The sequence below is a fragment of the Euleptes europaea genome, chromosome 2, assembly GCF_029931775.1.
Source record: "Euleptes europaea isolate rEulEur1 chromosome 2, rEulEur1.hap1, whole genome shotgun sequence".
Classification (NCBI taxonomy): Eukaryota; Metazoa; Chordata; class Lepidosauria; order Squamata; family Sphaerodactylidae; genus Euleptes; species Euleptes europaea.
Genome location: NC_079313.1, coordinates 46334598 through 46362340, shown reverse-complemented (window position 1 = coordinate 46362340; position 27743 = coordinate 46334598). Strand labels below are relative to the sequence as shown.

The window sequence follows — 27743 nt, the reverse complement described above, 5'->3', positions numbered from 1 at the left end:
GGAAGGCACACATTTGTGCAAAACTTTCTGAAGGTGCCACCCTACAAACAGGTAAAATCAGCAACTACTCATTCTTGCTCATTCTCTGCGGCAGCTCCCACATGATGGAATGGTCTGCCTGAGGTGTTCAGAAAGGTCCCCATGCTTCTGTTGTTTTGCACAATGTGTAAAACAGAAATGTTCAGGAGGGCACTCTTATAAAGAACTACAGTATAATGAGGCTCAGGAGGTTGCTTCTGTAAGGGGTGTTATAGTATATTGCAATGTTTACTGTACGCATCAACCCCTTTTTACTGCAATTCAGAATCTTCCACTTTTGTCACCCTCACTTTAGTATATGTCAAACTTTAGCCTTGGACAGTTTTTATTTGCTTGGATTGTTTTCCAGTTGTTCAGTGCTACTCTCACTGCATTGCTTTTCATATCAGAAATCAGGGCTGTGATTGAATATATTGTCATATTTTTTAATCGATGTTGAGTCTCAGTGAGAACAGCAGACTAGAAATAATTATAAAATAAATCAATAAACATAAATTATATCTTCAAGAACTTCTAACAGTAACAGAAGTTCAGCAACAGAGGAGATAAGAAGAACTTGAGTTCATCTTTTTGCTTGCTGAATCGTTCTGTACATAGAGGGCAAAAAGATCTGTATTCTGCCAGAAGTGATGAGATTGAACCTCAAACATAACCATTTTCCATGCACATAGGGTGATCTGCCACTGCTTTGAAACATCTGATTGTGGTTTGTACTTTTAGTGTGTTTTAACTGTCTGGGTTGTCCCCTGTATGCTTGTATTAGTGTAATCTGAAAAAAATGTACAGAGGCATTCAAAAAAAAGGAGCACTGAGGTTGTCAAGTAGGAGTTTAGTCTATGGTAATTTAGCTCAAACTTTTTAAAAATTTTTTTAGTATAATGCACTAAAGAATAAAGCTGTAAAAATAAAAACATCTGCTTCAAAAAACTTGAAACCTGTAACTTCTTAAAGAATTAAGACAATTTCACAACCCAAGGGATGTGGCTGGTTTGTACAGACATTGAACAAAACCCACGTCTGCATTGCAGAATTCCCAGTGTGACAAATGAGTGACAAGCTAAAAAATGATGCAAATTTCAAATAGCATTGTGGGGGCCAATGTGTGCCCTAAACCTTCAAATTTAGCCAGCAGGATGTTGATCTGTTATCTAGTCTGTGACACATCTGTTTCCGGACAGTTTAAAATCTGCCCAAGTTCACTCCCTTTCAGAATTTTGGTATATATATGGATATGCAAACCGATGGAGAGAGAGGACTATCTGGGCATCTTTGCCATGACAGTTAAGTGGGATCACCATGTTCAGACCCTTAATTGTCAGATGCTGGGTAACTTGGAGATGGCAGTCACCCTACTGCCCTATTTGTCAGCATCTTGCTGGCCATTATTGGCAGCAGAATTCTGAACAATTTTTATGTTCTTCTTCACAATATACAGTGTGAGCCAATCTAAAGGTGCCACTGTTGCAGATTACTCTGATAATGCTGCCAGATTGTATAAAGATGCCAACAAAATATCTGGGTTCACGTTACCATTGAATCAGATGGCAATTTCTTGCTGACTACAGCTAGGGTGATCAGTGAAGAAGTAAAGAAGAAGAGTGAAGAAGCAAAACCCATAGGTACATAGATACTTCTCAAACAGATGCTGAGAAGATCCCTGCTACTTACATCTTCTGCTTTGCTTTACCAGCCCTGACTCCCTAATGCCCTACACTTTTAAAAAATGTACACCATTATCTTTTTAACAAAGCTTTGTTAATTTACATTATGTGGTGGCCAGTGTATTGTGAAATTGTATTTTTGAGATATACTTTTATAGTATTTTCTTGTTATGACTGTATAACAAAAAATTGGAGGGGGGGGTTGAGCTTTCCTGCCCCAGTATAGTCTTTAATCTAATTAATCTAATTTAAAAGACTAAACTGGCTTTCTTTCCCAGAATTGCTTTATTATCCTTGGATTCTGTGCCATGGCACTTGCCTCATTCTTAACCAAACATCACTCATTCTTCATTATATATTCCATTTTTAATGTACAAGGACTTTACCATCCTTGATGACCCATCACTGCTCTTCCATTGATCATTTTGGTGACCTCTCAGTTGATCTATATCCCGTGTTTTCATCGTAGAAACCACCAGGCTATTCTTGGTCTTCCCTGTGTTATTGATAATGCTACCACCATAATTAACATGGTCAATGTCTTGCCATATTTTGGGTAAGTTAAATAAACATCAGTTTACCAACATTTACCACTAAATTGTTAGTGATGGGAAAAATAATGAATATCTAGAGCTCTCTGTTAGAGGCATCTAATTAGTCTATTAGTCTCTAATTAAGATCCTTCCTTATTTCTGAATGCTCAATATTTTTTTCATTTCACTTTGTATGAGTCGTTTGTTTCAGAAAACATGATAATCATGACACATTTCATATTTTATCCATATGTCCTATTATATTGGACAAGGGAGATATGATTGTACTGCATTTCTCTTTCAATTCTTGTGAAAGTGTTTTTTACCTTCAAATCCAGCAAGTTGGTGCTGGAGCACATGGCAGGTTTCAGGCTAATGCTATTAGCATAACTGTTAAGTAATTAGTCATGTTTGGTCAATTAATTAATGTTGGTGTTTTTCATGATCACTGAAATAATTAAAATATGAAAACAAATATATATGTGTACACACACTCACACGCGCACATACACTAGCCACAAACCAATGCAGGATTAGGAAGATGGATTGTAGCTATCCACTTTAATTCATTCATTACTTTACTATGCTACTCTTTAATAGCATGGCAGTCCATGATGCATATCTCAAACTAGCTGCAACAGTCTATATAAAATGTACATAATGGCTTTAAATTCAATTAATTATGCATTTCAGCATAAATTTAATCACAATAATAATCCAGTAAGAGAGGAAAACAATCAACATCTGAATTTACATAATGGAAACCTTCTAATTAAGATGCCATGAAAGAATGTTAGTATGCAAAAAGTTGTCTTTTCTAAATATTATATAATTAATTGTGTTTTAGGGGGAGAGTGCCGAACAATAAATAGTCACCTGTTGAATTGGTTGCAATTGGATTTTAAAGGGGAATCTTTTGTCAATCAACTAAAATTGCTAGTGATTTGTATGTTCTGATTTGGCACTTTTTGAAATTTCAGCCTTAGTGTAAAGGCTCTCAGGTTTGTACTAAAAGGCTTTCACATTTGGAGAAATATGTGATGCTAACATCTTCTTGCTTTGTTTCCTTGGAAATGACCGTATGCAGTTCATTGATTACCGTATATACCCGTGTATAAGCCAACCCGCGTATAAGCCGAGGTGCCTAATTTCTCCCCAAAAATGGGGAAAAATTAGGCACCCGCGTATAAGCCGAGGGTCGGCTTATAACCCCTCCCCCCCACCACAGGCTTACCTGGGCTCCTTCCAGCAAGCGGCGTGGGCCTGGCGGTGGCGGCGTCACAACCGGGTGAGGGCCGGGGCAGCCTCCCTGCAGCTGCAGAAGGCCGCCCCAGGCCGCTCTCAGCCGCGAGGTGCGGCGGCCCGGCCGGGCAAGGGCCGAAGCCGCCGCCCCAGGCCGCCCTCAGCCACGAGGGCCGGGGCGGCTGGGGCTGCCGGGCGAGGGCCGGGGCTGCCGCCCCAGGCTGCCCCAGGCCGCTCTCGGGCGCGAGGTGCGGCGGCGAGGCCGGGCGCTGCCGGGCGAGGGCCGGGCCGGCCGGGCGAGGGCCGAGGCAGCCGCCCCAGGCTGCTCTCGGCCGCGAGGTGCAGCGGCCCGGCCAGGCGAGGGCCGAGGCCGCCGCCCCAGGCCGCCCTCGGCCACGAGAAGCGGCGGGGAGGCCGGGCGAGGGCCGAGGCCGCCGCCCTCAGCCACGAGAAGCGGCGGCGAGACCGGGCGCCGCCGGGCGAGGGCCGGGGCGGCCGGGCGAGGGCCGAGGCAGCCGCCCCAGGCTGCTCTCGGCCGCGAGGTGCAGCGGCCCGGCCAGGCGAGGGCCGAGGCCGCTGCCCCAGGCCGCCCCAGGCCGCCCTCGGCCACGAGAAGCGGCGGCGAGGCCGGGCGAGGGCCGGGGCGGCCGGGTGAGGGCCGAGGCCGCCGCCCCAGGCTGCCCCAGGCCGCTCTCGGCTGCGAGAAGCGGCGGCGAGGCCAGGCGAGGGCCGGGGCGGCCGGGTGAGGGCCGAGGCCGCCGCCCCAGGCTGCCCCAGGCCGCTCTCGGCTGCGAGGAGCGGCGGCGCAGCTGGGCGAGGGCCGGGGCGGCCGGGCGAGGGCCGGGGCAGCCTCCCTGCAGCTGCAGGAGGCCGCCCCAGGCCGCTCTTGGCAGAAGGAAGCGGCGTGGGCCCAGCAGCGGCAGTAAGTTCCCTCCTCCCCCCTCCCTCCTCCCTCCTCCCCCCTCCCCTACCCTACCGTATTGACCCGTGTATAAGCCGAGTTCGGCTTTTCCAGCCCTTTTTTAGGGCTGAAAAACTCGGCTTATACACGAGTATATACGGTAGCACCTAATTTGGCTGGAGTACTAATGTAAAAAAAAAGAAAAAAGACCACCAGAATAATGGTCTTCTCCATGCTCACCCTTATTGCTTCCCCACCATTACATTTGTGGTAACTGAGTCCAAAAGCTCCCCAACTAATGTGCGTATTTACGCTAAAAGTCGTCTTTTCTTAAGTCTTTCCCCGCAGTAAAATTATGCAAGCTAATGCCAATTTTCTGTCCTAAAATGGACTTGATGATTGCCTCAAACACATAAGTGATGTGTGAAACATATGGATGATGCAGCTTATGTATTTCTGGCAGTTTCCCTTCCTCCTGTTGCTGGCCAGCTGTGAGTACAGCTGCCACTGAAATTCCTCAGTAGCAAATTTCTACTGTTCTGTCAGTTTGTAATATTCTTTCAAAACTGTAGGCAGGCTCTGTAGAATCCACAATGCTTTCATCAAATTGGTGATGTATTCATCCAGAACTACTTCATATTTTCAGTGAGCAGTTTGCATTTTATCCTACCATATCTGTTGCCTTGTGATATTGACATGCTAAAGTACCCACTGCAATCTTGTCCAGTGCTGAGATATCACCTTATGTGTTGCAAGTATACCTGTTTAATTTTTTTAGTATTTACTCACACACTTACATTGCAAGCTCCTCCAATCTAAGGCCATGAGCTTAGACTGAAGTAGGACTGCGTAGGCTTGCATTTTCTTTCCCCCACCGTTGAGACTGCATGACAGTGTCTGGTCCCTCCTTAAACTAAAAAAATTAATAAAGCATTGGATGAAATGAGCACATGTGCTTATGAGGAAAGTTTGAAGTGATGGATTTTTCTGTGGAAATCCATTGCTTTGCATCTAAGAAGGCTTAGCTTCCTATGCATGGAAACCTGTTCCTTGTTACGATGCAGTTAGTTAGGATTTTTTTTAATCCACTAGAAGGAAGTGATGCTTACCTATTGTTTTCTCATATTTGATCAATTGACTTCCAACTTCCTGGTAACATATTCTTTTATTAATCATGAAGCTTGTGCTAGTGTATCATGAATGATTAAGGCATGTAATCAAAAAAACATACCACTTCGTATTGGCTTGATAATTTGGATCCCCTGCCAATTTGAAGAGTGATACCTACATATCTTTTTTTTTTTTTCAGCAGAGTGGCTTGGTTCAGATGTGACATGAAATTTGTCTGCCTGTAGAAAACGTATATGCTGTTTTTTCCTGAGACTTTCTTCTGGTGACATGATCTAATTAAAGTAACATTAATTAATGTGATTATTGGATTGAAAGTTACTCCACTGAGTAGCATTAGGGTTGGGGTCCGTCAAAACAAGGATCTGAAATAATCAAGGTCTCTAGTTCAGTATCACACTTCCAAGACTGGCCAGCTATATCTTTATCTCAGCCAGCTTTGTGGTAACTTGGTTGTTAATCATTCCAAGACAGAGAAAGAAATGACCAAAGAACTGAAATATGAAATTGTGGATCATATATCCACAATTAAAAAATACCCTGCCTTTCTGCCTTCATGCAGTCAAAATATGTCACTAAATTTGGAGGATTAGAGGGTGGCTTCTTATACTGATTTTAAGAAATAGTTATCCTTATACAAATGGAAAACATTATTTAGCATAGGCTTGGATTCTGCAGAATATGAGCACTGACAGATGTGATTGCCATCAGCTGAGTCAGCCTTCCTCGCCTATCTTGCAGCCCCACATTCTCCCTGAAATACTTTACCTGGGGACAAGGACCCCCCACAAACAGGAATGGGATTGGAGGAAACTGCTAGATAGAAGAATAAGCCTTGCTAAGGGAAAACCAGTATTGCTTCTGCAAAGGGAATTTTGGACTCATCAACCTGTTAATATTCTTTGTGTGTGTCAAGAAACATATAGATATACTTGTATGTTCAAGCCCCCTTTTTGACAGTGCCCTTTACAAGAGGTTTCCTGAGTTGATGGAGGGCCATCCGGACTCCGCTCCTGGAGTTATTGGCCAGATGTCTGGAGGCTGTGGTGGGATGACTGAAGCAGAGTCGGCTGAAATTGAATCCATAGAATCATAGAGTTGGAAGGGACCACCAGGGTCATCTAGTCCAACCCCCTGCACAATGCAGAAAATTCACAACAACCTCCCCCACACACACCCAGTGCCCAGAAGATGTTCAAGATGTCCTCCCTCTCATGAACTTCCTAAGTTCATAGATTTAGCATTGCTGACAGATGGCCATCTAGCCTCTTCTTAAAAACCTCCAGGGAAGGAGAGCTTACCACCTCCTGAGGAAGCCTGTTCCACTGAGGAACTGCTCTAAAGGTTAGAAAATTCTCCCTAATGTCTAGATGGAAACTCTTCTGATTTAATTTTAACCCGTTGGTTCTGGTCCAACCTTCTGGGGCAAAAGAAAACAACTCGGCACCATCCTCTGTATGACAGCCATTCAAGCACTTGAAGATGGTTATCGTATCCCCTCTCAGTCTTCTCCTTTTCAGGCTAAACATACCCAGCTCTTTCAACCTTTCTTCATAGGACTTGGTCTCCAGACCCCTCACCATCTTTGTTGCCCTCCTCTGGACACGTTCCAGCTTGTCTACATCTTTCTTAAATTGTGATGCCCAAAACTGAACAAAGTACTCTAGTTGAGGTCTAACCAGAGCAGAGTAAAGTGTAAAGTGTGATACTTCACGTGATCTGGATACTATATTTCTGTTAATGCAGCCCAAGATCGCATTTGCCTTTTTAGCTACCGCATCACACTGCTGACTCATGTTCAGTGTTTGGTGTACTAAGACCCCAAGAGGGGGGAGGTAGTTGTGAATTTCCTGCATTATGCAGAGGGTTGGACTTGATGGCCCTGGTGGTCCCTTCCAACTCTGGGATTCTATGATTCTATGATCCTTTTCGCACACACTACTGCCAAGACAAGTCTCCCCCATCCTATAATTATGCATTTGATTTTTCCTACCTAAATGCAGAATTTTACATTGATCTCTGTTGAAATACATTTTAAACTGGAGTAAATCAACTTGAAGCTGCTTTTTTTTAAAAGCAGACTGGAAGGGGAAAGTGCTTCTTATAGTAGGCTTTCCAGTCACCGGGTTGGATTCTGTGCATCACTAGGCACTTGGGGAATAGAATGTTTGTGTCTTCTCTTCCCACAGCAGCTGCCTGAAGGCATCCAATAGGTGATGCAAAGAGATGGGAAACCTGCATGGATGAAAAGCCAGGCAACAAGGGAGGGGGCTGCTCCCAGAAGGGGAAAATAAGTGAAAGCGCCCCATTCTGCCCCTTTCAGCTGCCTAGTATATTTTATCCTGCTCTTCCTCCAGGAGCTCATATTCTCTCTTCCCCTGTTGTATCCTCAAACACCCCTATGAGGTTGGTTAGGCTGAGAGAGAATAATTGCCTCATAGCAGAATGGGGATTGCAACCTAGCTTTCACAGATTTTCTCTGGTCAGAGGAGCCTCTTCCGCCAGTGGAAGTACCACTGGGTCAAACGGGCACAAGGGGTCATTTAATTCGATTTCCCTCCCTCAGGGCAGCTGACCATGTTGCATGGCTTTTCCTCCATACAGCTGCTCCATTTTTCTGCTCACAGGTGGGAGAAGGAGATGGGGAAAATCTGCTTCTGCCGGTGCCTTCTGCTGGCACTGCGTGGAATCTATCCCCTTGTGAAGAACATGATGTCGAGGTGAATAGTTTTCCTGGAAGAAAAGGAGAGTGGGTTACATTTGGCATTTCCGGTGTGCCCTGTAATATGTCCCATTGAAATCAGCTGATGCAAATGTATTCATTGTAGTGTATCAGCCTTGTGTGTGGATGTACTATGCATTAGCAAATTTCCTTTGCTGAGGACAGTGGTGGAATTTGTGGATATCTTTCCAGTAATAATGATTGATAGGAATTGTCTTGATGGATGGTCTAGAATGAGAAGAAAATTGAGATGAAATTACATTATCTTGTGTTCAGCTATATAATTGGCTTAGGAATGGAGGGTGCCATTACAGGAAATGTTGCACGGATATAATATTATTTTTACAGTGAGACCATTTGGTTATGAAAAAAGGTCTTTGAATCCACCTAAACTTATCAAAACATTTCAGTCTTTAAAACAAGGCAGAAGTGATTGAAACCTGATTTAAAATCTTGTATGGCTTGGTAATGTGTGGCTACTTTTCATACTGATTCTTAACAGGACTATTAAAAAAGAACTTTTCAGCTAACAATGCAGGTGTTGTATAAATGAAACACTGAGGAACAAATCGAGAGCAACTTCTTTGTATGTCTGTGTTCTTTCTTAGATGTTACTGATTTTTTTTTTCTGTTCATGCAGAACTATTATGGAGCTGCCAAGATGATCTTTTCTGACAACCCGCTTGGGCTGACGTGTGGGATGGTGTGTCCAACTTCAGATCTTTGTGTGGGTGGATGCAATTTATATGCCACCGAGGAGGGACCAATTAATATTGGTGGACTGCAGCAATTTGCTACAGAGGTAAGTAAAGATGTATAGATGGCTGGGGTGGGGGGGGGGGGTTGTGCGTACAGGAGACTTTTAAAAAGTGATTCTTTTTCATATTGACAATCTAATCAAGTCAAATATGATGAAATATTGAAGTCGTAAGGAGGCAGCGAGTTTCACTCAAGACATACATTTGATTATAAGAGATAGTAGCATACAATCAATGCGGAAACATGCAAATACAAAATATATTTTAGCCATATTAGGTTCAGGCTTGCTGACTTGGGAGGATTCTAATAGAGTGTGAGTACATAATTGCACCACATGATTCCTGTTTAGGGTTGGGTCGATTTTTTTGTGAGTTTCAGCCTTTGGGTGTTCAATGAGGGAGAACTTTTCCTTGAACAGCTAAATAAACCCCACATTAATTATATATATTTTATTGTTTTATCCCTTTAAACCCTTGATGCTATTCGTAGTTCAGATAAAGTTATGAAATAGTCCCTAGAGGTTGGTCTTTAAGAATCCAGGGATTTGTGTTACCTGAGCTTGGGTTACTTGGCACAGCTCAGGATGCTCGAGCAAACAGAACAAGGGAACTATTCAAGTCCTGAGCCTTTCTGGCCATGTTTAGGGAAGCTCTCCAATACCACTGAGCTATAGCATAGACAGAGTCTCGCTTATATTCTCTGTAAACTCCCCACCAGTCCATGTGGATGTAGGTAGGTTGATCGAGGGTAGGGCTGCTACTAATCACAGCAATGAGGGATGGGGGAGGATTACAGGAAAGGAGTGCTGGCAAGCTCAGGAACTGGATATTATTTTGCTCCCAAGCCTGGGGTCTTCCCTGAAATGTTCCTGGAGCTTTTTCCTTTAGGCTTTAGGGCTTTTACATATATCCATCTAGTGTATAGTGCTTGGATCCAACTCCCTTTGGCTCATATAATAATGATGTCCTCTGCAAGCATCATCTGTAAATGTTTTTTAAAATGATTTTTTAAAATGAAAGCTGGAAATTGACTCACCTGCGCACATGTTCTTGTATTGGTGCCTGGAAATTGTAGTATGGGGAATAGGTGAGGCAGGCAGCACCTTGTCACCTTGGCAAGCTTTGCAAATGAAATGGTTTGTGTCTAAATGGTCAGTTGGTTTTCTCACCAATAACTGAACTCATGGTCTTGTAAGGGTTTACAGTACGACACAGTATTTCTGAGGCATTTTTTTTTAACCAGACATTCACATTGCTTAAGTCAAGAACTAGTTTTAATATTTTGTACATGAAAAGTTTTAATGCTTTCGTAAGGGTCTAATGTACAACATAGTATTTCTAAGGCATTTTTCTATCAGACATTCACATTGCTCAAGTCTAGAACCAGTTTTAATGTTTTGTACATGAAAAACGTTTTAATGCTTTGTTCATTGAAACTTCATTTAAAAGAATTCAGTCAGCCTTAGCAATCAAGGACAGTTTCATGGGGACACAGTAAACAGTTAAAGCAATCAACGTCTGAGCATGTGCTGACAGTGGCCTTGGGGGGCCTGTGGTAATAAAAGATAACTATACAGGTAGAAAAAACTACAAAAATCTGTGGTATTAAAAGCCAAGAGGGTATACATATTGTAATTAATAAATAATTTTTTTTAAAAATGGAGCTCAACAAATTTGTTGCAGCATACACTTTCAGGGACCAGAACCTACTTTGTCAAATGCATGACAATTGCATATGTGCAACTGGCACATATGCACACATATACTAGAGAAGATTCAGACTGTGCGGCAAAAACATTCAGCGGTAGCATATTCCATTTTCAACAGCCACACTCACTTATGAGCCAAGTCTCAGATTTCCTCCCCTCACCACTATGCAACTTAAATAACTGCATCTGCTCACAGACAACTGAACTGCTTTAACAAAGTGGCTTCCTGTGCATGACCAGCAAGCTTAACATGACCCAAACTGGCAGTTATTTGGCCATTCATAATACACACATTATGGGTAGACGCGGAAGATGAGTATGAAAAATTCATAGTACTTGCAGGTAAAAATCATGCAAAAAGATCTGCAGGTGTGGAAATAACCTGAATTTTCCCAATAAAGCCTACAGCTCCAGTGGTGCGTAGATTACGTTCTTCAAACATTGAAACTTTGCTCTGTAGCCATTCAGGCCATTGTAATATACTGAAAAGCAGAAGCTAATGCACCTCAGTTCCAGGTTATAAGTTCCTTTTCTCCTGTGCGGTTTGCGATGGGCAGCAGCTCCTTTGAACCAATTACTTGTTGCCATACTTCTCCTTTGCTTGCAGTTGGCCTGCAATGCTTCCTTCACATGGCTCTGCTAAGAAAGTGATCAAAAATTTTTCTTCCTGCTTTCAGCGGCCTTCATTTTGGTCACAATCCTGTGACAGGCAACCTGATACAATGCCACTGAACTTTGGTCTTCCCAAGGCAAAGGCCAGGAGCTATAAAGTGAGATAACTTGTGAGCTCAGTGGAAGTTGGATCCTTCTACTTGTGTGTTGAATGTTTTGTTTTATTAATATGGGGGAAATGGTTGGCTTTTTCTCTCACACATTTTGCTTTACGCATATAAAATTAACAAGAAAACCAAATGCTGGTGGCATGCAGAAAAGAAATAGATTATACTATTGTCAAATGTGTGAGTGATAAAATACTGAATTATTACTGTTTTTAAAACCAAATGCAAGTAATATCTGTTAAACCTTGATTTGTGTCTCCTTTTAGTCTTAACACTGTGATTAATAGGGAAGAATTATGCCTTGATAGATTTCGCTAAATATCTACCATTCTTCAAAAATCTTTAGAAGTCTATTAAAAATGCTGTGTCCTGGCACAATGATTGATATTAAAACTGGCATAGGATGAATAGCTTCGAATGGTTTTCATCACAGCACTTTACATTTATTTAAAGTGATCTGTTGGTATCAGGAGTTCTAATACAATTGAGCAGTGTGGTAGTTCTGCATAATTTAAAATTTATTGAAATATATATGCACACAAACATATGCTTAGAGCACATACACTATTTATGCCTTACTTGTAGTTATAACTGTTGCATAATTTGGATTTTTTCTGTAATGACTTTCTATATATTACAGAACAGATAAAGAGCAATAATTTATCATATTCATAATGAAATTTTTAAATATTCCACTTTTATTTCAAGCATGGAAGATGGAAGGATTTCTTATATGCAACAGATACGATCCCAGTTGGGGGTTGTTGTTGTTTCATTAACCCCCCCCCCCAATACAAAAATCTCCAAAGCAAAGATAAATGAGAAATAAAATAAAATACATGATCTCAGTAATACAGTAGAAACTGATCAGAAACAAACACGAGCTGCTGGATGATTGTCATAAAATAATAACAATGATAATGATAATAAAATGATGATCGTTCAGTAAAGTGAAAATAGAGGCTAAATGAAAGCCAACCGTTAAAAACCTTGGAGGATTTTTAAAAAGGCATTCGAATGAATGACACCCTAGTACAGGGGTCTCAAAACTGCGGCTCCAGAGCCACATGCGGCTCTTTGGCCCGTTGAGTGCGGCTCTCCGAACTTGGTTCGGAGTCCCTGCTCTTGTGCCTGCTCGCGCCGGCAGCCGGGCTGTGGAGCCGGCGCGCCTGAGAAAGAGAGAGAGAGCGGGCGCGCTGTCTTCCCCCCCCCATGGAGAATGGCGGGGTCCCCCTTTCCCTTGCCCTCAATGGTTGGGAGGCTAAAGCCTCCCCTCCCCTCTAGCTGCGCGATTGCTGGGCGGGCAGCTCGGCGGTTCCTGTCCCCCCCCGCCTATCAGCTGTTGGGCGGGGTGGGCTTCCTTTGGTAGACCTGGCCTCCGGCTGAGTCCCATTGGGAGGCCATGTCTACCCACTGGCTTTCTTGGCAGTAGACCTGGACTCCGAGGAGGGGAAAAAGTCCCCCTTCAGAGGCCAGGTCTACCAATTGGCTTCTATAGGCCTCCGGAGGCCAGGTCTACTGCCAAGAAAGCCAGTGGGTAGACCTGGCCTCCCAATGGGACTCAGCCGGAGGCCAGGTCTACCAATAGGCTTTTATGGCGGTAGGCCAGGCCTCCAGACGAGGACTCCAGACAGGGAGGGGGAAATGGCAGGGACTTACAATTTAATTTTTATCAATAAATAAGATCACTATTAAGTATGATATCAAGTTTTATTCAGTGTACCTATAGTTTAATTAAGATTTAAAACTTTAATTAAAGTTTATTAAGTTAATAAACAGTGTACCTACCTATATAGTTTAAGTTTAAGAAATTTCGCTCTCAAAAGAAATCTCAATCGTTGTACTGTTGATATTTGGCTCTTTTGACTAATGAGTTTGCCGACCCCTGCCCTAGTACTTCATTCTATCTGCCGATTCATTCCTTGAATCAGGTGCCATCCTTAAATAGGTGGTCTCTGGAACCACTACATGCCTAATTTTTGAAGTCAAGGACTTCTGAAACAGCTCTGAAAGGCTGAGCAAGTTCATGCAGGAGTAGCTCGTCCTATCAGTACCTGCATCCCAAGCTATTTAGAGCTGTTTAGATCAAAGCCATAACCGTAAATTGTGCCTGGAAACAAACTGATGCCAACATTTTTAGCACTGTCCTAATATGTTCGTTCATCTTGGATTCTAGTCTAGCTGTCACATTACAATCCACCTGAGATTTCTGAACAGAATTAAAGAGTAGACCCATTTCAATATCCTGACATGGATTTGTTACAAGAGGACGTGGAACTGGCCAGGATATCTTTGTTTAGGAGGGCTGGTGCACCAGACTAAGATGTTACATAAAATTAAGGGCAAGATCCAACAGTACATCAAAGCTATCAACGTGCTGTTTAAGGGAAATGCAATTTCAATACAGGATAACCGCCATCTCCCAGAACCATTAAGATTGTGTATCAGCAATACCCAGTGCCTTGTTGGGATTGAGCTTCAGATTCTTTTTCATCAGGTAGCCTATGTTTCATCCCAGGCATCTATCTGTTTAGTATTTTGACTGCCTCTGCTGGCTCAGATGAAAAGGGGAGGTAGAATGGAAAGCCATCCACATATATATGGCACGTCAAAATCAAATCACCAAACTTCTTTTCTTTGCAGTTTCATGTAGGTACCGAAAAGAATGGGGGAGAACATTGCTGAGGAGACATGTCTTGGTGTTAATCTATAATGCCCAGAAAAAAGTTCTTTCTGAAACTTACCCAACAGTTAGGAGTAGAATCACCAGAACATGTCGCATCTGTAGCTCCGACCAGGAATGTTGATGACTGAAAATATTAAACTATTATGGCAACCATATCCCCCAATATTTTTTGTCAGAAAAAAAGAAAGAGGACAGTGCCCCAAAAGCTGAAGGCAGCAGGGTGAGCCTCAAAAAGGTGCTGTGAAATAGTTTCTTGGCAGAATGTTCCTACAATATAGCTCAACACATTCTGAGTAATAATTATGCTTCATCTTCAGTCTTCGGTGCAGCCCCACATGTTGCGCCTGTGCGCAGGCCTGCCGCCGGAAACTTTTATTAGCTTTAGACCTCTAAGGGGGATGCCCCTCCCCTTGAGCAGCGGGCCGCCTTTGCGCCGAAACCACCGCGTGCTCCTGGGCGGGGCATCCCCTCCCTCCTCAGTTCCTTCTTTGCCGCCGCCAAGAACGGAGCTTTTCGCCTGACCTCAGAGTTCTTTCGTCATTCTACTTTCGATTCGTGAGTTTTTCCTCCAGGGCTGCCGCTCGGGTCCCTCTGACCAGCCCATCGACTATACCGACTTTTTTGTCTACCGTCCAAAGGGTGAGGAGAGAGAGAGAGTTCTGTACCTTGGTTCCCTCAGCCGCGTGCTGAGTCCCGGGATGGCCCCCAAGACCCCGTTTAAACTGTGTCCCAAGTGCTCTACTAAAATACCGCACACGGACCAACACGAACTGGGCTTGCTCTGCTTGAGTGAGGGGCATAACGTATTGACTTGTGGCATATGTCAAACGTTTTCCACCCGGGCTCGTAACGCCCGTGCAGACCGCTTGAACGCTGAGCTCTGGAAGAAGGCCCTGATGGCTCCCTCCCCTTCAACTAGTTCCAAATCACCCAGAAGCACACAATCTGCTCGCTCGGCTCCAACTTTTTGGACACCCGGATCCGGCTCTGATCCGAGGATCTCGACCCCTCACTCGGATCCGACGCACGTCTCTAAGAAGCACAAGCATAAGATGAAGCATAGGGATAAACGCGCCGGATCCAGCCGCCCAAGCTCAAAACCGGCTACTCCCGCGCCAACTCTCCCATATCCGAGGCCCCTTAAACAGGCGCCTCTCCCGGTACCGAAGACCCCGTCGTTCCATTCGGGCTCACCTCTCCAATGCTTCTCCGATGTAGAGCAGGATCCATTAGACGACCCACTCTTACGTTCGGATCCGAACCCCTCAGATCCGAGGACTTCTCCACGACCTCTTCAGAGTCTTTCTGCTCAGCCTACCATCTCTCCAGAGCTAGTAAAGGACTGGATTGAATTTTGCAGGTATCACCAGATCACTCTTCAGGGCAAACCACTAGTGCTCGAGACTCCTCAACTCCCTTCACCTTTCACTCCTCTGACTCAGCGGAGACCTAGGGTCAATTCGGATCTGGATGATTCGGAAACAAGAGCCTCAGTAGGAACGTCGGAGGACGTCTCTGAACCTTCCCCTGATGTTGTCGAAGGCTTTCACGGTCAGAGTTCATTGGTTCTTGTAGGTTATCCGGGCTGTGTAACCGTGGTCTTGGAATTTTCTTTCTTGACATTTCGCCAGCAACTGTGGCAGGCATCTTCAGAGTGTCCTTCAGTGTTACTACTCGGAAGATGCCTGCCACAGTTGCTGGCGAAACGTCAGGAAAGAAAATTCCAAGACCACGGTTACACAGCCCGGATAACACTTCCCCTGATGAGTTGGTGGGCGATACAGAGGCAGTGTCACCTTCAGAGGACCTCAAGTTAAGAACGGAACAGATGATTCGGATAGCAGAGGCTTTGGATATTAACATCTCCACATCAGACAACAAGCCTAAGGACAAGATCCTCAGCCGCTTGTATCCCGATTCCCCGGGAATTGCTGCCTTCCCCATCCTGGAAGGTCTTTCTGATATCACCAAAACAGTTGGAAAAAACCATCATCCACTCCTCCATCCACTAAGAATTCCTGATGGTGCATCTTCCCCCATCCTCCATTGTCACAGGGGAGATGCAGTCTAGACAAAGACAAGGGCATCACTCGACCCCTTCGGACAAGGAGAGCAGATGCCTGGACCATCTGGGAAGGAAGGCCTATACCTCCTCGGCGTTAAACTTCCGTATCGCCAGCTACCAGGCGATTATGGGAGGGTACCAATTGTTCCTGTTGGAAAAGGCTAGCCCCCACATAGACTTAACTACCTGAGGAGTCCAGATCTGCCCTAAAACTTATCCAAGCTGAAGCGACTCCCTTGTCAAAGCAAGAAATTAGCGCAGGCAAGCATGCCGCTGAAGTTGCAGCCAGGTCCATGGCCACAGCCATTACATTAAGATGCCACTCCTGGCTACGCACAACAGCCCTTCCAGCAGACACCAGAACCCAGGTCGAGGACCTCCCCTTCGAAGGTGAAACCTTGTTCACCTCAGGCACCACTGAGTTCTTGACAAACATAAAGAAAGACCGCCAGACAGCAAGGTCTTTAGGCATTACCACTGCCTTTCAACCCCAATGAGATAGATTTCAACCTCGACACCAGAGCTTTGGCACATCCTTCCACAGGAGCCAACGGTACCAAAGATTCCAGCCATATCCTCCCCAGGGCAAGTTTCATCAGCCGGGGCAGCAAGGGCAATGCAAACACAATTTAAGGCAAAGAACCAACACTGGCCCTCAACAGAAGGACCAGACAACCCAACCAGAGGTTCTGACTACCCATACTGGCCAGTCAAGGGGACTTCCCGTTTCTGAATAGATTGGCCAGATTTGCAGAGGCCTGGCTGTCCATTTGTTCGGACTCTTGGGTCCTCAAGATCATTTCAGAAGGCTAGCGCCTAGAGTTAAAGCTTCTACCCACTTGTTCTCCCGCCATTTCTGCACGGGACAACCCATTTCCAGAGTTTGCTCCCCAGTTAGAGGAGCTGTTGTTGAAAGGAGCAGTTCAGAAAGCCTCCCCAACTTGTCCCGGTTTTTTTCTCCAGGATATTTATGGTGGAGAAAAAGGATGGAGGTTCCAGACCCATTATTGATCTCAGAATCCTCAATAAATGTTTATGGATCTCAAAGTTCCGGATGGTCTCACTGACTTCTGTTATGGACCTCATCACTCCCAATACATGGTTTGCGGTGCTAGACCTTAAAGACACGTATTTTCACATGTCTATACACCAAGACCATAGAAAATTCCTCATGTTCCACTTTGGGACAGAGGTGTTCCATTATACAGTTCTACCATTTGGGCTGGCCACAGCCCCTAGTTTTTACAAAATGCATGGCGGTAGTCATGTTATATTTTAGGGACAAGGGGTGCAGCATTTTCCTGTACCTTGACAACTGGCTCCTGACAGCCGACAGTCCTACCCTTTTGTTGTCCCACCTTGAGCTGGTCCTTTCCACTTGCGACAGACTAGGCCTCTTGGTCAACGTAAAGAAATCTAGGCTGGACCCCTCTCTCCAGGCCCGATTCATTGGGGCTGTGCTAGACTCCAGCACGGGTAAAGCTTTCTTGCCATGAGAAAGAGTGGCAGCAATTAGATGCCTAGTGCAACACTTCTTAAGGTGCAGACACCAACCGGTAGTCTCAATCCAGAGACTTCTAGGCCTCATAGCCTCGACCACAGCTGTCACCCCCTTTGCTAGACTGCAGATGAGAGAACTTCAAAATTGGTTTCTCGGGGCATTTGACCTTACCCATCACTCCCAGTTGCATAGACTCTCTATCCCTAGAGGGGTGTTAAGATCATTACATTGGTGGCTTGTTGAACCCAATCTATTAAAGGGTATGCCTTTTGGTCATTGGACCCCGGAATTCACTCTTACCACAGACGCCTCCATGGAGGGTTGGGGTGGTCATTGTGGCAACATGTCTGTTCAAGGGAGGTGGGAATTCAGGGAATCATCCCTGCATATCAACCTGTTAGAATTACGAGCTGTACGTTATGTACTTACCTCCTTCACAGATATCCTACGGGGCTCCAGAACTCTCCTCCAATCAGACAACACCTGCATGGTGTTCTACATCAACAAGCAGGGAGGCACGGGCTCCATCCCTCTGTGTTCAGAGGCACAGAAGGTCTGGCTAGTTGCCCTCTCAAATGACATCCAATTGAGAGCCATACACATAGCAGGGATACACAATACCTGGCAGACTCCCTCAGCAGGAAATTCCTCACCAATCACGAGTGGGAGCTGCAGGAGTGTTTCTTACAACCAATATTCCGGGACTGGGGGGTCCCTCAAGTAGACCTGTTCGCCACCAGGGAAAACAGGAAGGCAGAAGGGTTCTGCTCGCTGGCAGGGAACGACCCAATGTCCCTAGGGGATGCCTTTCAAATCAAGTGGTCGGGCTCCCTTTCCTATGCTTTCCCCCCGTTTCCCCTCTTAGCGAGAGTCCTGGGGAAAATCAGATCAGACAGGACCTCGTGCATTCTGATAGCGCCCATATGGGCTCACCAGATATGGTTCACGGAGCTGCTGCGTTTAGCAGAAGGGAACTACAGACACCTGAGTCTGCTCAGATGGGGCAGCCTTCTTCATCACGATGTGGACAGGTTGCACTTAGCAGCTTGGAGGATAATGCCCAACCAGGGATGGGTCTGTCCTCCCCAGTAAGAGAAGTAATCCTTCAGGCCAGAAAACCTTCCACTCGATATTCATACAATAGGAAGTGGGAAAGGTTTGATAAGTGGTCTAAGACCAAGGGACTTTCGCCTTTTTTCTGCGCACTCCCTCGAATCTTAAGACTACCTTTTGGATCTAACTAAGACAGGCCTCACCGTCTCCTCGATGAGGGTACATCTCGCTGTGATTTCAGCGTTCCATGATAAGTTGGAAGGGTAAACTGTTTTTTCCCACCCTCTTTCCAAATGTTTTCTTAGAGGACTTAACAATTTGTTTCCCCCTGTTCCAAGGCTGACTCCTCAATGGTCCCTTTCACTGGTTTTGGCCAGGCTCATGTTACCCCCGTTTGAGCCTTTGGCTCACACACACTTGTCACTACTTTCAGCCAAGGTTGCATTCCTAGTTGCGGTCACTTCAACCTGAAGGGTTAGTGAACTGGCTGCCCTCAGGATCGATAGCCCATTTCTCAGAGTGTTTAATGAGAAGGTGGTGCTACACCCCAGCCTCAAATTCAAACCTAAGGTGGTTTCTAGCTTTCATATGTCTCAAGACTTAGTATTGCCAGTCTTTTTCCCTAGACCAACTTCCCCTGCGGAAAAAAACCTACATACTTTAGACCTTAAGAGGGCCATACTTTATTACATTGATAGAACTAAGCACTTTAGACAATCAAAATCCCTCTTTATTTGCTTCCAAAGCCCCAAGAAGGGGAAGCCAGCATCCCCCCAGTCTATAGCTAGGTGGGTGGTAACGGCAGTGAAGCTTGCATACAGGGAAGCAAGAGTGACGTGTCCTTTGGAAGTCCGGGCTCATTCTACCAGAGCTCAAGGCTCCTCGGCTGCGCTTCATAGAAGAGTCCCCGTCGGCGACATCTGCAAGGCAGCGACGTGGGCAAGCGAAGACACATTTGTCAGACACTACGCGCTGGACCTGCAAGCCAGGAGAGACGCAAAAGTGGGAAGAGCGGTCCTTCAGACGTTGTTTTCCTAGATCGACACCCACCTCCTGTTGGGTAAGCTTGCTAAAATCCCACATGTGGGGCTGCTCCGAAGACTGAAGATGAAAACAGAGTTGCACTTACCTGTAACTGCTGTTCATTGAAGTCTTTGGTGCAGACACACATCTCTCCCTCCAACCCTGCTGTCGACCTAAAAAAAAGAAAAAGAAAGAAAGAGAAGTAAGTGAATGTATAATACAGAGGAGAGAGTGTTGGAATTACTTGATCATTACTCTTCTGTAGCCGGACCTGTGACTCTTGTCCCAGGATATAGCTGGAAAAATTGTCTACTGCATTGGCTAAGGTTGGCGGCGGGCGAGAAACTGAGAAGGGAGGGGATGCCCCGCCCAGGAGCACGCGGTGGTTTCGGCGCCAAACCGGCCCATTGCTCAAGGGGAGGGGCATTCCCCTTAGAGGTCTAAAGCTAATAAAAGTTTCCGGTGGCAGGCCTGCGCGCAGGCGCAGTCCCACATGTGGGTCTGCACCGAAGACTTCAATGAACAGCAGTTACAGGTGTCGTGTCCCTGAGGCAGAGCCCCCTGAGCAAACCCACCCTCTTTCAGCTAGGGTTTCTTCGGCCTCAGACCACTCAGTGGAGGAAGACAACCCTTCCTCCTCTGAGCTGGCCAGCTTGCTCTCCCCTTAGACACAGGAAGTGAGCTCTTCTAGCCATCCTCATCGGCCTCCACCCATCAAGCTTTATAGTCCTCCCCCACCTGTGCTTCCCCTCCCGTTCACCTCAATCCGAGGTTATATCTAACACCTCCCTCTTCCCCGGCTTCCTTCCTTCCCGTCGTCCCGCCTGCGGGCGGGCCCCCCGCTGTTGGCCGGCTTGAGCCCTCTCAGCTGCCTGGAGTCGGTCCGTCTCTGGGTGAGTCTGGCCATCAGGCCCCCGTCCTCTCCATCTGCCCTCCCCCACAATCCCACCGGGATCGTTCCGGGGTCGTTGGGGCGGGAGCTTCCCCTGGGCTCCTGCCGCCTTTCCTCCCCTCGCCAGCCGCGAGTTGGGGCCACCGACACTTCCCCCTGGCCTTCATTCGCCCCCTGGCTCGGGCGCTCCACCCCGCTGCCGTGGATGCTGGGCCCTGCCCGCGGGTCATGCCTCCCCCCGTCTCTCTCCCCACTCACCAGCTGATGAGCGGGGCCGCTGTCGGTCGCGTGGGCCGCCGGCCCCCCCACTGGGGCACGTGGGAGAGGCTTGGGCCAGCCTCCGCACGCCGTCCCTCCTGGCTCCCTTCCCGGTAAGTGGGGCCTCCGGGGGTCGTTCTCCCCCCTCCCGCCTGCTGCGGCCGGGACTGGGGTGCCTGGGACGTCCCGGGAGCCCGGGCGGGAGGATGACCCGGGACACAGGTAAGCGCAACTCTGTTTTATTGAGAGGCAATTAGGGCTGACTCCTCCACTGTCTAATCATTTTGCTCTGAAGGAGAGACAGCATGCAAAGAGAAGTTCCATGCAGGATCATTCCTGAAATAACTAGCAAAGCACAGCTTCTCAGTGACTTACTAACAAGCATTTGACAAAAGCAGGGAAGATCTTTGTGAAGGATAACTGGCTGCTGTTGACATAGTTGTAGTTGACCCTAAGAGGAGGCGATTTTATTTGAAACCTGTTGGCCAGCAATAGTGTATTTCAAACTGTGTTCCAGGCAGCTCTGAGGATCCTTAGAAGGTCACCAGGGTTTCCTAGTGAGAAGATAAAATGGTGTGTGTGCTTCTGGAACAGGGATGCCATCTCTTTCTTGCTAATATTTGCAAGTGCTATTCTGTTTGGGCTAGGAGATTCTAGTACTCCATTATTCACCTCTCTTGGTTTCACACAGAGCCCAAAACAATGCCAAGTATTCCCCTCAGACAAGTTATCCAAATGCCTCTTCTGATAATAGTTGGTCCGACTATCTTTGAAGTGCTATGTGCAGCCCCCCTTGATCCTAGGGGAAGATGTTACTGGTTTTGAGCTTCCAAGGAGGAAAAAGTTGTAACCTTTCCTTCAATTGGTTAAGCCCTTCTTCCCCCTCCTTTCTAAAATCACTAAAAAAAAAAAGTGTCAGGAAAGGGATATCCAATACCAACCAGCTCTGGCCAGTCTTCTTGGAAGACAACAGAAGTATTGACTAGGGTGCTTATTAAGTGTGTAACTTAGCTAGAAAAAATATTGTATCATCTGAGGTGCAAGGATGGTCATGAAAATGTCTTTTTCACTTTTCTTTTCTACCAGTAGCCCTTGTGACCCAAACAAGCTGATACTAAAGGAGAGGAGAGCCTTGGGGCCAAAATGCCATGGAGTCCAAAGAGCTTTAGTGGGGAGCGGAAGTGGGGCAAAATTAACCCTATATCCCATTAGGGCTTTAATTTTGAAAATCACTTGGCTATGTTCTGAGCTATTCATGGTTCTGTTTAATAAACTTTTTTTGTCTTTTTCTTGAGATCCAACTCCTTACTTGCGTCTTACCAAGTGGCCCTTGTGGTCTCTTCCATGGCCCTTGTGGTCTCTTCCAGCCTTGTGAACTTGTGATGAGGAAACTAGCTTGTTCTCTGTTGCTCCAGAGACTAGGACACGGAGTAATGGATTTAAACTAAGAGAAAAGCGATTCCACCTAAACATTAGGAAGAACTTTCTGACAGTCAGGGTTGTTTGACCGTGGAATGCGCTGTCTCGGAGGGTGGTGCAGTCCCCGTCTTTAGAGGTCTTTAAGCAGAGGCTGGATGGCCATCTATCGGGAGTGCTTTGATTGTGGGATCCTGTTTTTTACAAGTTCATTTATTAATTCATTTTGCTTGGCCAACATTTCCTGTATCTTTTGATGGTTAATTTCCATGATTCTCTGTGGCTTTTTCTTCTTTTTCCCGACTGAAGTTAAATATAAGCAGACAGTCCAGTGTTAGAAAGCTACTGAGTTATGAAAAGAGTCTGTTGGCTTTGGTGCTGTTGCTAGGCAGAACAGGAAGATATGAAGTTGTGAGCTTTCCGTGACTCTCACCCTAATTGAAGAAGGTAGGATTTATTTTGCTGCTGCACTGAGTGAGGCACATCCGGCTCAATCGTCCTCTTTGATTTCCAAATCCTAGAGGGGTCACTTCCTGAATAAAAAACGTGCCTGGAGGACTCTTCTACAATAACCAAACTGGGAATCGAAAGCTAAAGAGTACTCCTCCTCCCCTTCGCACCACGACCGCCGATTGGAAGCTATCAATGCCACTCAATTCTTTTCGGTTGTTTTCATTTGCCTGCTGATTCAATTTTTGCTAATTAAACAGTCTTTTTTAGTTGGAGGATCATTTAAAATCCTGGGTAATGGGGTGCAAAGTCTTAAACATATTTTTTAAAATTCCAGTCGTCTATAGTCAAATTTGTAAGCAAAGGGAGTTCATGTAACTTACACGGAGATTGGAGGACGGGGTTCTCTGTTGTTTACTTGTTTGATATTCGGTGTAAGATAGAGGAGATCGCAACTTGTATCCTCGAGGCGTTCGCGGCGATGGATATCCTCCTCAGCCGGCGGGACTTCGACCAACCCTTTTCCTCAGCAAGAGCTCTCACGGGAGGGGGTTGGGAGTCAGACCGCTCTTCTACATCAGCAGGGGGTTGCCTGCATTCCGATCCACTATTTAGGATCAGAGACGGGGCTTTTTGGTGGAGCCCCAGTTCAAAACGCCTCTTGGTTCCCCCAAGCGATCTCGGGGGACATGGCGCTGGGATCAGCGTCTCTACCGGAAGTCTTGTAAAGAAGAAGTTTGAACAGGTTTCCAAGCAACAAGAACAATCAGCTACACAAATGACTTATAAGATTTATAGAGATGTACGACTGGAGGAAATTATGCAAAATGAGATTTGTATCTCTTTATTTTTTAATTTTTTTATTTTTCTTTCCTTCTTATTATCAATAATATATGACAACTGTTTATTGAAAGCTAAGGGGAAAGTATAATATGAATATGATGACCTATAAGAAATAGAATGTAAGAATGCAAAGGAGATTTTAGATATTTTAGAGAGGGAGGAAGACAGTGGGGAAGTCAAATATTATTAACCATATATAAATATTGAAGACATACACCTAATAATTTTTTTAAAAAAATTATTATTCTTTTATTGATATAGAGGATGTATGGTCAAATGATATGTAAGTAATTATTGAAAAATTATATATATATATATATATATATTTTGTGGGATCCTTCATGGCAGGGGGTTGGACTGGATGGCCCTTGTGGTCTCTTCCAACCTTGTGAACTTGTATGCGAGTGCTGAAGGAAATCCCAAGTGTAAGCAATTAAGGGATTTTGCTGGAAGTACTGCTTCTTCAAATATTTGAGCAATCTTCTCTAACTATTCAGTAGGACACCTGCCCAAGTACTTAGCTGTGCGGTTATAAACCAATTAAGTTGGGCTAATCTCTTTGTTTTCAGCGTGGCACTTAGAAGGGTTTGTTGTCCTGGCTATTTGTGCATTTCAAGATTTATAGCCCAATTGAAAACATACAGTGCCAGCAGATTAAGTGCATTGGTCAGGAGACTTATTGACTCGATGTGCCAGTTCCACAGCACAAAGCCAGTCATCTTGCTGACATTGCTGGTAGAGAACTGCAAATATTCAGGGTTAAGGTGTCATTCATACATATAGTTATTGCTAATTAGCATCACACATTTCTGGCAGTTGCCAAGTATTGTTTAAATTCTCCTCAGGATCTCAAAAGGGCATACAAATTGTCTGTCTAATGCATATAACCAGTTTTAGGAGATATTTATTTTGCATGGTATCTTTGTTGAGTACAATACTTCTTTTTTATGAGGGCATTTGTAGACCCAGGAGACATGAATAAAAGTCTGCTTTTGTCAAATCACATTTTGTTTTTTGTCAGAAATAATGTGTCAGGAGCACCCTGGTTATGAAAGAATGGTACAAAGAAGACGGAGAGGTCCCTCTGTGTTTGCCTATTATCATAAAAATATAAAAAAGAGTGTGAGAGTTTAGCTTCCCTGAACCCACAAGCTTGCCACCATTGTTATGTGAGGAGAAAGTTTCCCTTGGCTGCCCTCAGATGTTATTAAGAGGCTTAAAGGCTGTAGTTGATTTTATAATAATGAAGATAATCAACGTTTATTATGTACAGAGAGGTAGATAGATTGATAGCTTTACTTCAAGAGAGGCACAAAGCTCAGTTGGTTAAGAACAGTTGAGAACCTGAATGGTTACAGCTTAATGTACAACACTAAGATGGTTACAAGATACAGCATAGCACTTAGTTACAGTACAAACTCTTCAATCTATTCAGTAAATATTCAGACTTTATTCAGTATAGGTTATACTCAATGTGGACTCGGTTTACCCTAGCACAGGAAGGAAGACCCTACAGATCTCTCTTCCCTGGAGAACACCGGAGGATGGAAGTTTATCCACAACCTCTCCTCTTGTTCCTCCTTCCTCAGATTTGCCACATCTTGTGGAAAATAAATCTTTCCCCAAAACACTGAATTAGGAGTTTCCCTATTTCAGGAGCCACCTCTCACTTTGTGACTGATGAAAGAGTTTTTCTGTCTTCCCCAATCTTTCCTTTGTCACCACTCAGGTTTGGTTTATGTGAGCTAGGTAATATGTGAACACACAGGTTCTAAGAGTCTCAACACACAACTGCACAGTTTGGGAGTTCAGAGCCAAAAGATCCAGATTCTCTCCCTCCCTCAGAGAAGACTCCCTGTCAGCTCACCAAACTCTCCCCACTGCCTTGGCTGACAGAATTCCTCAGTCTCAGAGTCTACATTTAACCCTGTATCCATCACAGGGAGCTCAACTGTATCCATCACAGGGAGCTCATGCATGTGCACACACCTAACTGCAAGATAGGGCCTAAGAGCAGAGGCATGGATGGAAAGAGAAATGCCTATCACACAACAAGTCCCCACCCCCCATAGTGATGCAGGACGTGGCTTATTTCCAACAAACTACGGCTTATATCCAACAATCTGAGCAGCATGAATATCACGGAAGGTGATTTTCCCATTTTGCTTTGCAATTCATTGATCCCCCCCCCCCCCCGATTCTGCTCCTGGTTGGTCAGGGAACCTTCATGAATACCATGGGACAAAGTTGGTACCTGTAGTGGGGATGAGAATTGGTAAAAATTGCCCCCTTCTACCAAGAAAAGCCTACTTCCATCGGTGGGAAAATAAAAGTAGGATGCAAGCCAATATGCTGGTCTATAAACTATCCATGAGATAGTTAACTGTTGTTTTTTAAAGAAAAAAATCATGGATCTGTCATAGGCTTCAAAGCACTTCTGTGAAGGTGTCCTGCTCCATGCTGAGGTGCAGGAGTCAAGTTACTGGAACTACAACCAACAGTTCACCAGTAAAGGCTGATGGTGAACTGAGGTCTTAAATACCTATGCAAGGAAGTAGAGATCCAAGCCCTACCCTTTTAGGAGCGGGCTTGTATTTCTTAAAGGTGTGGCAACAAGTACTCTGAAGGGACTGGCATGGTTCTTGCCTTTGTGATGCTTGAGTCAGTTGAGGAGAGACATCAGGTATGGCAATAGGCTCTGGGTGGAGGGTTCATTGGGCAAGTCTTGAGTCAGAAGTCTGTGTTGTACCCCAGTGTGAGAGGGTTGACTCAGACTTCTAGGTTTCCTCTTGCATATCAAAGGAGATTCCTGGAGGTGTCTCAACTGCCTCCTTTGGTGGTGAGTCAAGTGCTCAGCTACCTGTTTGTTTTAGTCTTCAGGCTCCAGATGAGGGGGGAGTCTACACTTTGATCCATCACAGAACAGAAGGGTGACTTTTAGCTTCCCACAGATGCCCCCAAATCCTTCCATCTTTGGAAACACTCTTGGAGATCCAAGCCTTTTATCATTAACTACATGCAGTTTATGGCATGGATGTCGAAATTCTCCAAGACATGTGGATTTTTCTCATTATGAGTGGTGCTATCAGTTGCAGCGGGAAGTGTTTATCTATTGTTTGTTTGAAACATTTTAACCTGCTTTTTCCTAGTTTGACACATGAGGCCTCATACAAAATATACAACATGTTTCTAGAACATAAATAATAGCAAATGTTATTAAAGCACAGCAGTCCATCCATAAAAGCAACAATAGCAGTGGTTGATCAAAAAACAGATCACCCAGAGACCCCCCAGAAGCTCTCTTAAACAGGGCAGCTTTGCAGCCTTTCCTTCACAGACATGGAGGAAATCACCTATCATTTCCAGCTAAAGCCCATTCAGGAGTGTTGGAGCAATCACACAGAATTCTCTGGAATATGCCAACAATATGCCTCTCTTTAATCTATGGGAATGCCCAAAACATTGTTGGGAGGAGCACAGGAAAGTATGGGGAGATGTGCTACTTTTGAAATGTGGTTCTTGGGTTGTGAAGGATTTTTAAGGCCATAGGTAGCGGCTGGCCATGCATATTTGATAAATTATTAACTGTCTCTACTTTCCTGTGTGTGAGAGAGGGGGTGCTTTATGTGGACTCTCTCTTCCCATGTACATTGCTCTGTTCATGTTGGATGGGAATACAGTGAGGGAAAAAAGTATTTGATCCCCTGCTGAATTTGCCCGTTTGCCCTCTGACGAAGAAATGACCAGTCTATAATTTTAATGGTAGGTTTATTGTAGCTGTGAGAGCAGAATAACAATAGGAAAACCCCCAGAAACCCAGAAGACAAAAGTCAGAGATTGGTGTGCATTATAATGAGTGAAATAAGTATTTGATCCACTATCAACCAGCCAGGTTAGGGTTAGGGTTAGGGTTCTGCTGTCGACAGAAGCAATCAATCCATCAGATTCCAAACTAGCCACCATGACCAAGACCAAAGAGCTGTCCAAGGATTTCAGGGACAAGATTGTAGACCTGCACAAGGCTGGACTGGGCTACAAGACTATTGCCAAGCAGCTTGGTGAGAAGATGAAAGGGGTTTTCCTG

General features: G+C 45.2%; 1 protein-coding gene across 1 annotated transcript in view; it reads left to right on the top strand.

The window, feature by feature from the left end:
- DPYD (dihydropyrimidine dehydrogenase) overlaps positions 1 to 27743 on the top strand; it is a 750022-nt gene that overhangs the window by 220678 nt on the left and 501601 nt on the right. The window contains exon 5 of the mRNA XM_056844741.1: positions 8867 to 9028. Coding sequence (XP_056700719.1) covers positions 8867 to 9028 — 162 coding nt within the window. The remainder of the gene's footprint in view (positions 1 to 8866; positions 9029 to 27743) is intronic.